At 40.8% G+C, this 12,009-nt stretch overlaps 1 protein-coding gene across 5 annotated transcripts in view; it reads right to left on the bottom strand.

The window, feature by feature from the left end:
- The window catches only part of ehbp1l1a (EH domain binding protein 1-like 1a), a 42,124-nt gene that overhangs the window by 26,822 nt on the left and 3,293 nt on the right, over positions 1-12,009 (bottom strand). For 3 of the 5 annotated variants that reach the window (XM_005752981.2, XM_005752983.2, XM_005752986.2), the window contains exons 2-9: positions 7,913-7,970; positions 7,509-7,604; positions 7,377-7,430; positions 6,060-6,238; positions 5,587-5,732; positions 2,648-2,716; positions 1,503-1,748; positions 913-975 (exon numbers count right to left, since the gene is read on the bottom strand). In XM_005752981.2, coding sequence (XP_005753038.1) covers positions 913-975; positions 1,503-1,748; positions 2,648-2,716; positions 5,587-5,732; positions 6,060-6,238; positions 7,377-7,430; positions 7,509-7,604; positions 7,913-7,970 — 911 coding nt within the window. The remainder of the gene's footprint in view (positions 1-912; positions 976-1,502; positions 1,749-2,647; positions 2,717-5,586; positions 5,733-6,059; positions 6,239-7,376; positions 7,431-7,508; positions 7,605-7,912; positions 7,971-12,009) is intronic. The other 2 variants (XM_005752982.2, XM_005752984.2) reach the window with 2 other exon arrangements.

Genomic DNA, 12,009 nt, shown 5'->3' with positions numbered 1-12,009 from the left:
CATTAATTGCATCACTGGGTGTAACCAAATGAAGGTTTTTTTCATTTTGTATTGATTATTTTCTTTAAAGTAGCCTTTTGAGTTGTATTTCATGCAGTGTTTTACTTTTCAAACCATTTAGCTGAGTAAATGAGTTTGTCAATTTCATGCATAATCTTATTCCTGTTCTTTGTTTAGAATTGTATTGTTTGGTCCGACCTATTTGTTTCAATGGTAGAGACTAATGAGGTTCAGGTGTGGGTAAAGTCCTGTATAAAGCAAGTGGGATTTTTGCCTACCAGGTTGATTGTTTTATGGAGATGCCAGAAATAAAGTATATTTAAAAGAAGCTTAAATAGTCTGCTGATGCTGTTTACTTATCACCTTCCTTGCTGCTTACATTATGCTACCTCACAGTGTCTAATAATGGGCGTGGGGAGCTAGAGGGCACGGGAACTCAGTCCTGAGTTAAACCTTTCTCAATTCCAAGACAAGAAGCAACTGCCAAGATAGCCAGGATAGCATTGGCTGGATAGGACAGCACATCCATGAAATGGTTACCCAGGCAACCTAAGACAGGAACATCAGCTGCTAGCCACCAACTAAAGCAACAAAGCAAAGTATCACTTCCTGTGAGGACCCACCTTTAGTTTACCTGTTGCTATCAGATTTTATTTCCTTTATACATTTTATGGTATGTTTGCTTAAATGGATGTTTTTCCCTGAAGTGCAGCATTAGCCTAAATACATAAATACCATTTTACATGATGCATCTACTCTAATGTCAATACGAACAGAGCAGAACGGGATTCCTTGCAAACAGCTTTGTTTTGGAAAAAACAAACGTGTTTCCAAGGAATTTGAGGATTGAGGGAGATAGAAAGATGGATCAGAGGGTAAAGTGGAATTTTGAAGAAATTAAAGAGAGGAAACCTTGGGCCTTCAAGCCTTCAGTTGAAGAGGAGCCAAAATGGAAGCTTTGGGGCCTTTGAGGAGCTGAAATGTCCACGAGACGCCAGCAGAACATGTCCAGGAAGTGCCAGAATCAGAAGAGAAAGGGAGCGGTGTGAAGATAAAAGGCAAATAACGAGAGCAAGTGAAAATATGCAGACTGTTAACTACACTACAACCAGAAGACAGGGTTCACAGCGTTTATGAAAATGCACATGAGAGGTGAAGGACAGAGTGCAGGCAGTGGAGATGAGTTTGATGGCAGGAGTAACCTACAGCCTCACCTCAGTTGTTGCAGCATTAGCTATAACAATGACTTCTAGCATTATAATAGGATATAATGAGAAAGAAATATCAACAGTGAGCTGCAGTTTTATCCTAACTTTACTAAGAATAGGTGTAAATCCATGAACATACACTCCTTTAACAGAAAGTGCTTCAGCTCTGCAACTGGTGCAACAGATGCATTGATGCATTAAATCAAATGCAGATAATCTCTTTAAAAATGGGCTCTCAGGGTCAAAGAGAAGAAAGGGAAGCACACAAAACTAGTAACATCTGTTGACGAGTACCTGATCCAACAGTGTGCTGGAAGATTTTGGGGAGTACAGGAAGGTGAGAGTGTGTAAAGGCTGGTAACGAGTAGGCATCGGGAGAGGGCCGAGCTTGCTGGGTAGTGCTCGGTGGTTGTGCGTGGGTTTGCAATGAGAAAGATGGAACAGATGGATCAGGGACTGGCAGTGACAGTAGAGGATAAGATGGTGCTGAAAAGGTGGAAGAAATGCCAGAAGACCTTTTCCTATCAGTCTCTGAGGTCACTGAGTGAAAGATATGACATGCACAGGGATAAGGGAGAAGATGGAAAATAAAGAAATGAAATGAAGGTCAGCAGGAAACAGGAAACAAGCAGAAATGTAAAAACATAATGACATGTGTACTCCCAAACTCCCAAACTGGCTCTAATAAATAAAAAGGTCAGGTTGGACACTGATTTTACCCAATAAATCTGTTTTAGGCCAAACCTTTAGGTCAAATTAATGTAACTCTTGTTCCAGTGGCACAATCGAAAAATTGCAATGGTTTCTAAAAGCACCAACTCTGTGCTTTTCTGTGATATTAGGGTCAGTATGGTCCTCCCAGGCAAGGCGCCACATCCAGATCTTGTCAAATAACACAGAAAACAACAAAAACAAAACAATATTTTAAAAAACACAATAAAAAGAACCAAAATGCCTTTAAAATGTCTGTTTTCTGCAGAGCTCAATCACACTGACTCTCTTTTCTTTCAACCAAACTTTAATGCAGCACCATGCCCGGCATTACCGTAATGACTCTAATAAAACTGAAAAGCACAAAATCGCTGCTTTTAGGAAGCTTTGGAATTTTTTCATTTGAGCAAATGTTTCAGGAGTTACAGATGTTTTAAAAAAAATATTGGAAAATGCATGGCGACAGGTTAGGCTTTAGATCAGGGCTGTCAAACTCCAGTCCTCGAGGGATGTTGCAGCAGTGACACATGAAAAGGTTTCAGGACACCGGCCCTCGAGGCCTGGAGTTTGACACCCTGGTTTAGAGGGTTAAAGTAAAGTCGCAGATGCACATATGAAAGTGGGTTTTTGTGTTATTTTTAAGAAAACATATGTGAGTGTGGAAAGTGGAAGAGAGGAACTGAAAGGAGGAAGAGAAATGATAATAAATTCACAGAAGTGAGAATTACCTGTGGGGCCTAATTCAACTACAGGCCTCCAGGCCAGATCATGAACTCTTTCAGTGGGGGAAGCAGAGGCTTTTGTATGAAGAAAGAAAACAGCAGGCAGAGTGATTAAAAGAATGGAAAGCACATTTTATATAGGAAACCAAAAAGGAAGCAGCAACAGTTAAGGGATATAAGTTCAAAGAGAAACAGAATAGAGAGAAGGGGCATAATTTCCTCCCTCCAACATGAGTCTAAGCTAAAAACAGTTTCTAAAATGCTTCGTTCATATGGCATTGATTCCATATCTACCAGAAACAGAACAAATCTGTTTGGAAGTGCCATGAAAAACATATGAGCCCTTTTCAAGATTTCTTAGTTTTTTCATATTTGTTGTTACGAATCAAGAAAATTTTAATATCAGACAAAGATAAGGAGAATAAATACAAAATACAGTGCAATACAATAAAGTTACGATTTCATTATTGGAACAAAGCCATCCAAACCTACCTGGCCTTCTGTTAAAAAGTAATTGCTGCCTTTATTAAATCATGAATTAACTGCCTCCAAACCTAATAACTGCTCGTGCCACCCTTGGCAGCAAGAACTACAATCAAGTGTTTGCAATAACTGGCAACAAGTCTTTCACATCGCTGTGGAGGAATTCTGGCTCACTTCCTTGCAGAGTTCAGACTTTTAGCAGATTGTTTTTTTAGTCATTCAGAGGTGGACTTGCTGGTGTGTTTTTCAGATCATAGTCCTGCTGCATAATTTGAGTATGCTTGACTTTCCTGCCCTGAACTGGAGATTATTTGATTTTCTGGATTCATGGTTCCATCAATCATAGTAATCTCTGCTGGTACAGAAGCTTGAAAGCAGCTCCAGACCATCCCAGTACCACCTCCATGTCTGACTGTTGGTATCATGTTCTTTTTATTAAATATAACACTATATTTAGAGTTTTAGTAGTCAAACCTTCCAAAAAGTTAATCTTTTGTCTCATCAGGTCAGAGAATATTTTCTTAAAAGTCTTGGAGGTCATTCAAGTAGTTTTTTGGCTAATGTGAGACGAGTCGTTGAGGTCTTTGGGGTCAGAAGTGGTTTTTGCCTTGGAACTCTCTCATGGGCTGAGGCAGGTGAGGCCTGCAGTTCTTTAGATGCTGTTCTGGATTCTGTTAAGGCCACCTGAATGAGTCGTGATGGTGCACTTAGAGTAATGTTGTTGTTATAGGCCGGCCACTCCAAAGAAGGATCGCCTCTGTTGGTTGGCTGGATTCCCAAACCCTTAGAAATGGCTTTGAAACCCTTTCCAGACTGATAGAAGTCAATGACTACGTTGCTCAGCTGTTCTCCAGTTTCTTTCAGTCATGGCATGAAGTCCATTTTTTTCTAGTCAGCATCACTTTGTCACGCAGGTTCTAGTCAAGTGATTTCTTGATTCCTAAGTCTGGCAGTAATAAGGCCTGAGTGTCACGATATCTTACAGCATCCTGCCATGACACTGCATTTGTCTCTAACCATCGGGAACCCTCACGTTAACTTTTATTGAGTGGAAAAAAGTTAGCATTCATTCTCCAGCTTCACTGTGTTTATGTTATGGTAACATAGCTGTGTCGCTAGCGATCACGTAGCGCATCATTATATACCAGCTAGCCCAACTTCAGTAACCCTACAAACGTCACTGCTGTTTAGTTTTCTGTCTTCATTTATGTTGGAAGTGATAGCAGAGCTGTACGTTTGAATTTTGTCAAAAATCTCTCAGTCAGAACATGCTATATCATGTTTAGGTGAAAGCTAGCGAGCTAACGTCCTGCTAACTTCTAACTCTGTTACATGTAATAAATTCTGTTTTCATGGATGCCTGGATGTTAAAATTAATTGTTACACCTGGTAAAGCAGCAACGCTGATCATTTTATTAAAGATGAAAGATTTTAGACAGTTTTTAAATCTCAGTGATGCCGCAGTGTTCGTTTGACTTTGGGACCTGAACCGGACGGAGTTTAGGACCCAGATTACTCCACGAGGCTCCTAACTACGGTGGCCGTAATGCTCCGACAATCCATCAAGCGGTGTGGCTTCATAGCTTACCAAAGTCGTACTAAAAGAAAAGAATATATCGCGATATATATCGTTACCGCACGTGCTTCAAATTATACCACGATATGGATTTTAGGCCATATCGCCCATCCTTAAATGGGAGTAACTACTTGTTCACACCGGGCAGGTAGATCTCCTTAGTTTTTAATAAATGATTCATCATTTAAAAGCTGAATTTTATATTTATTCAGGTCATCTTTGTCTAATCCCAAAAAGTTCATTCTGGTTATCTGGACGTTGCATTTTCAGTGGGAGAAACATTTCGTCACTCAAACATGCAAAGAAACCCAGAAGAAATCAGGAAGGGGACAAATACTTGTTCATGGCACTGTATGTATTAATTCTGGTATTGTCTTTTTAGGTACATATTTGCACTTTAAATCCAATATTTCTAGCTGCAAATTTTAAAACCTAAAAAGCGCAGGCATGCATTGACTCTTGTAGCGGAAAATATTACACAAACAAAAATCACTTGTAGAACTATCTAAGACTACCTCAGGTATTTATCCTGATTCATCAGACCAGACCACCCTATTTCATTGTCTCATCATCTAGTTCAGGCCTTTTAGGTACTTCTGCTGGTGAACATGTACCAGCACTCTGACCAGTACATATCCATGCAGTCCCATATGCAGCAAACACAGAACCTGAACTTTTGGAGATGATATAACTGTTATCTAGCCATCATATCTGGGCCTCATCATTACATTTACTATCTGTAGGCACCTACTAAATGTGTGACACAGATAAACCACAAGACATCGTTTATCTTCCAGGCTTTGCTTTTACCTAAAAGTTGAGTATTTTGTCTTCTGTCATTTTTAGCCTGGTTGAATCAGTGCACAGGTATCCTCACAAGTCTTACCTGTAACATAAGTAACTTGTCCTGTTCCAAAGTTTGACCTTCTCTCTTCGCTGACTTCATCGTCGCTGTCATTAAAGTCATCCAGATTACCAATATCATTCTGTTTTATGCTCATAAGACTGGCCAAACTCTGCATGTCCTCATCTCTGTGATAAAACAAAGAAATCAGCAGACATCACTACCTTTATCCAGCTCCACTAATATTGTCACATACCTAACAGAAAGTTTTAGATTCAATGCAAAGCTGCTGATGTCCACTGGATGTTACACAAGTTGCTGATCTGAGCGTGCTGTGCTCAAATGTCCAGATACAAATTTAACCCAACAGATTTTTATAGACCGCATACGGCCATAATCCACCCAGTAAAACCTCAACAACTTGGACATTACGTTGGAAATCTGCAGAGAAAAGTAATCCTCACTGCTCCTGGAACGTCATAAAAAATAATAAATAAAAATGCTTCTTGACTTACGTGGCCTTGCCTTCTCTGAGAAAGATGCACGACAGGTTGAGCTTCAGTGTGGCTTCCACCACTTTCACAGAGAGTGGTTTGAGCGTCAGTGTTAAATCGTACTGAGCTGGTGTTGCACTTGCATACTTCTTCATATTGACATCAGCTGATGCCAGCACTTTTTTACATCCTTTTGTCTCCTGATTAAAAAAATAGAGTTCAAGTTTGAATGCACACACATTCATTAATCCCAAAGATGATTAGTCACCACTCAACAACAACACAACTCAAGGTCTAACCACAGTATGACATAACATAGCATTGCCCCCGCCATCTTTTTACTCAAAATATTTTTATTGAGTGATCAATACTAACAAACCCCACAGAAGTTAGCTGCAACACCACTGAGCTTCACGTTCCCATTAACACAGACACACATCAGACCTCGATGGAATAAGCAAGTCAGTTAGTCAGCAGGAACATCCTGAAGGTTAAGTTAAGTTCAGAGAAGTTTGTCAGAAAAAGACCCCAGATTTGATCAAATGTGCCCTTTTGGTTCTGGATGCAGTGGATCTTTTCAAGACTGAGACACAACATGAGATCAGCCAATGAACATGGGAAGGCGGGGCAGCAGCCTTCCACCTCAACAACATGGCACGCCTTTGCAGGAGGGAACCAAATGACAGCAGCCGACGTTTTGCTCCAGTAATATACTGATCATCCTCTCCCGCTGTACCAAAGAGAGCAAGTAGGGGCTGAGAGCCAGTTTCAGGCCGGTGGTCTTGTTCAGAGTGAAGAAAACCTAACAAAAATTTGCCAAGGTAGGGCAAGTCCAAAGCATGTGGATTAGTTTGGCATCATCAGACCTGCACCTGTTACAGCGAGGGTCTAAGATAGGATAGATTGTAGCTAATTTGGATTTAGATAAGTGGGCCCTGTGGACTTCTTTGAATTGCAGTAGAGAGTAGCACAGAGCGACGTGGAGTTTACCAAAGTAAGGAATGAATCCCAGGCGACATCTGACATAGATATGTCCAACTCCCTCTGCCCCATCATCTTTGATAAGGGATTCTGTGTGTTTTGGATCCTAAGCTTTGTACTTTTCTCATCCCATCAGTTCGGTACTAGTTAGTCACATAATCATCTTGCTATTGCTAGTCAGTATGGCTGGATATGGTGAGAGCATCTTCTAATTTAGTTTGTTGTTCTTCCATTTTGGTCCTGTGTCGTTACCACAGAACACCTCTATGTCCTATTAGCCAGGTAGCCAAGTTTCAGGCCCCAAGTGTTTATGATCATACCACAATATGAAAGCTAGCACAAAAAGATCAGACTTACATTCTCAATAACAAAAGTCCATTCTTTGTCTTCAAACTCCTCTGCAGTTGGTTCCTGTCAGAGCATAAATAATTAGCTGAATGACATATTATATTCCCCATCTATAATCCATATAATTAATCAGCTCCATACCTTGAAGAGTGTGACCGTGATATCTAAACTCTCTGGAACCTGCCAAACCACCAAGCCTCTGTAGGGGTTCTGGATTCCTGGCTGCCAGCTGTGCAGCTGACAGAACAGAAACAGGAAGCATCAAGAAAAGGCTGCAAATCACTAAAGAGGATTATATCAGTCCAAAATGGAAAATGTGGTATGTTTTAATTGCTATGCAAATTGGATGTGCAGCCTTCATGTATTAGGTCAAAATATTTAGTAATGACTAATCCCAGTGTAAAAACTGCACCATCTGTCAGATGCTCACATAGAAACACTGGTTTTATATTATGACAAGTCAAATTTTGTTCTTAAGTAGCGCTGGCACAACTAGCTCCTTTCAGTGCTTTGTAAAGACGCTCGTTTGTTTCTCCTTTTATTACCTTTGTGCTGTGACGTCTGCTCCTTCTGATCCACACCACTCTCAGTTTGTCCGGTTGCCTGAATAACAGCAGAGCGTATATTGTATTTTACTGTATTTTACTGTATTTTACTGTGTCTGGCAGCATACAATGAGTATATTACAGCAACAACTAAAATCCTTTTTCAACACAGACTGTGCAACACTGTCTTACACACAGATAAACAAGTTAACCAGTTTCTGAATGAAAGTTTGACTTTCACTTCAGCCAGGCCGTAGATTTTCTTCTCCAGCTTCATGTTGGTAACAAGTCCCAGGCTGTATGTGAAATCTATTTTTTACAATAGACACTGACTCTGTTGTGAGCAGAAACACTGACATGTTTTGCCTGTTTCATTGCAATCTGTGTGGAAATGATGATGGCATCTACGATTTGGTCAGACCTTGTGTAAAACACACAAGGACACACACACATGCCAAACACACAGAGGACAAAGACAAAAGGGGAACCTAAATGGACAAGAAACTGAAACATACAAGCGCAATCAAAAGTAAGGACTCCCGCATCGACCGAAATGGGGATAGAAAGATAAACTGTCGCTCTGTTGCAAAACTTTGGTTGAAACTTCATCATCCACCCTACAGTCCAGACTTCATCTGTTCCCAAAGTTGAAAGAACATTTGTTCAGAAGGCGATTCTACAGCATCGGCAATGAGCAGCTATAACATGGGCATTGTAAAACTGCCAGACTGATGCTCAGTGGACTGAGGCATAGTTGCATTATCACAAACAGGCATGGTGCAGGAGAGAGTGTCTCCTTTGAGTGGACTGGTTCTTATATAGCACTTTAACACAACCTGTAGACTCGATCATTCGCATAAGCACTTTTTTCTACGCTGTTTCCAATCTAACATTCAGTGGATGCATCAGAGAGTAACATGGAGTTAGTATTTTTTCCCAAGGATTTGGCATGCAGACTGGAGCACCATCCAACCATCAACCTAGTTAGTAAGTGACCTGCTCTACCACCTGAGCTACACCCCTCAACCCTCAGTGAGCGACTAAGCCCATAAACTCATCAGAAAAGAGTTTACAAGGTCAAGGTTCAGGGCAGCTTTCCCATAGACATCTATGGGTTTCGGTCAGGTAGGTTTGGTATACTTAAACAGGATGTTTTCAGGTTTAAGGCACCTTCATGTTCCTTTCAGTTTTCAGGCTGAAGCTGAGCCCATCGTTTCTACAGCCTGGGGTAAGACACATGCATGGGTGTGGGCGAATCATTTAAGCTTGCCATAAATGACATTTCTGTGGCATCACAATCATTGTACAAGTCTATCAGAAGAATGTTTTAAATATGGATCAGCTAGGCTGTATGCTCCTCCAACTGTGAAGCATCCTCTAATATGGTTACACTGTAACACTGCATTTTAAAATGAGGTCGTTGTACATCATTCCTGGTACCTGTGAATGTTTTCTTTCAGGCGCTTTTGTCTCTACAAACCACTGAGTTACTCACCACCACAGGCCTGCACATTTATAGGTCAGCACAGAAACATGTCTGTTATAAATAGTGCAGCAGGTGTTGCTCTAAGCTCTGTGAAGCATGTTGTCCATGTCTGTTCTCTGTCCGTTGCTTTCATTCTCACTCATCGCTCACAGTCTCTTACCAAAAGCAGCTGGTTAGTTGATAATTTGGGCAAGTGTTCAACAGTTTTCTGCTTTACTCACTGTATTTGTTTTTGATTTAGAGCAGTTTGGTTAAGCTTTATGACAACTTGACAACTTGTAGTTCTGGGAATCTTTTCTATTAGTTATGATCAAAATAGTTTTCATCAAAGCCAAATCAGTCCAGAAATGTGGGTGTTTACATGATGAATCTGCCTATAAAAAAACATTTATTAAGATCATTTTAGTCGGAGGTCAAACTGAAGCATGTTGTTAACTCTTGTTGCAAATTAGACAGTGTGACTGGGTGGTAGACGACCTCGGGGTCACATCTGGCCCTTTAGTTGTCCGCGTGCATATCTGCATGTTCCATGTCCTGTTGTCAAGTCGTTGTCTGGTTCTCACTGTACATGTCACTTCCTGTCTTACTTTGAAGGTGCCTCGTCTCATGCGTCTGATTGGCCCCAGCTGTGTTTCCCCCCGTTTCTCGTTCCCTCGTTATCCTTGTATAGTTCAGCCCTTCGTTTCACTCTGTCCGTTGTCGCGATCTCCTTCATTTCCCTGCTGTGTGTTCTGCCTGCCTGATTAGTTCAGGCGTCGTCCCAGTTTACTTAGTTTTATATTTCACAGCTGTGTCTTCTAAAATAAAGTCCTGTCTGTGAGTCTGCAGTGGGATCCTATCCTGCCTGCTTCACACAGCAATTCATGACCCTGACATCAACAAATACACAGATTCTCCTTCAGCCCCCTTTCACTGGTCCGAATTGGCCCGATGAAATACAGAAAGAAATACAGACGTATGTAAACCGTCTGCTTACTACATTACTCACTCCTTCACTGAGTGTCGTCGATCTGAGCTGCTAATCTGCATTACTCCTGGAATAAAACTGGTTACTATTGACATGAACTGGCTGCATCTTTGTCCTACAGACATGACCAAACATTTTAGCAGTGACACAAAGTTTGTTTCTTATGCACTTTGCTGCTTCAGTTTTTGTTTCAAAGAAGAAGAAGAAGAAGAAGAAGAAGAAGAAGAAGAAGAAGAAGAAGAAGAAGAAGAAGAAGAAGAAGAAGAAGAAGAAGAAGAAATGTACAATTATAGATCATAAGTTTCAAAAACTTTTTGCTGGGAAAGAAATAAAAGTTTAGTTTTAGTCGTGGTGTCAAAATCTTTGTCACCGTTTTAGCTTTGACATTTAACTTATTTCAGTGTTAAACTTTTGTGTGTGGTTTTATTGTTCCGGTGAATATCGGCTTTGATCTACAGTAATTGTCTTGGGATGAAATCCAGAAAAGAAAATCCTATGGGACAAAATAAGGGATGCTTAAAACCACCTCAGGCACTCTGACCTCAGAGATTCCTTCAGAGCCCAAAAAGAAAGGACGTGATTACATGATAATTACCTTTTACAGTGTGCTGTCATTAGATTTCCAGTAACACTGCCTTAACAGACACCACTGACCCCAGTACAGAGCATGCAAAATGTGGCAAATCTCTCTAAACTACCACCAAGCACAAACAGTGTGAAAGGAAGGCCGGCCAAAATACAAGCCAGGGCCAGAAGACTGAAAACACATGTTGACGCTGACTGAACAATGAGTAACGCCAGTGGAATTAAAGGAACTCCTACATGCCGAATCTAAAACAGCAGCTCTAAAGCTAAGCACAATATCCTCTGTATACATAAACTGGAAATGGCCAAGAGGAACATGTTTCAAGCTTGTCCTGAACACTGAAAACCAGACTAATCTTCCAATCTGTTCAAGAGAAGAGAAATGCCGAGCAAATACCAAGATTTTAGATGTTTTCTGGAAGAGGCCAATGGGGACTGATGGTTCATCCATGAAGATGTCTCTGGCTCGTAGAGTCAGTTATAGATCTACCTCCTAAAGAATTTTCTTCACTTTGCAAAATATTGTAGTTTTTCTTAAAGAATTTGGCAATCATCATCCTAATCATGTACTCCTTTATATTCCTTTATTCTCATACTCAAGTTCAACATCTGGGATCAGGTCCAAATATCTGATCTGATTAATCTGTCGTGGAATAATGAGAAAAAAAAGGTCCTTATCTTGCCAAAACAAAACTTTTAGTGACTGGGCCAGTCGGCTTTTTGGGTTCATTTAAGGCCCCGTCTCTCACTGGTAGACTCATTTGATAATTCTGTTATTTAGACTTGTGCACCACTACATGCTGATGTTTCACAATCACAACAACAGTGGTCAGTTATATTGGAAGGTAAAGACCCTCCACCCTATAATAATAGTCAGATGACACTAAATAGTAACAGTGGGAAGGAAACAAACTCCCTTTTAACAGGAAGAACCCTTCAGCAGCATCAGGCTCAGGGAGGGACAGCTACCAGCTAACAGCCAGGACTCGCTGGAGGTGAAAGGAGGGAGACAGGACAAAAGCAAGCCAGCCCTTGCAGCCTAGGCCTATTGCAGTGTAA

This window comes from Pundamilia nyererei, unplaced genomic scaffold (genome assembly GCF_000239375.1).
Source record: "Pundamilia nyererei isolate P.nyererei 1_Seehausen unplaced genomic scaffold, PunNye1.0 scaffold00393, whole genome shotgun sequence".
Taxonomy (NCBI): domain Eukaryota; kingdom Metazoa; phylum Chordata; class Actinopteri; order Cichliformes; family Cichlidae; genus Pundamilia; species Pundamilia nyererei.
Note: the sequence above shows the minus strand (reverse complement) of the source record. Positions and strands in the feature narration are given on the sequence as shown.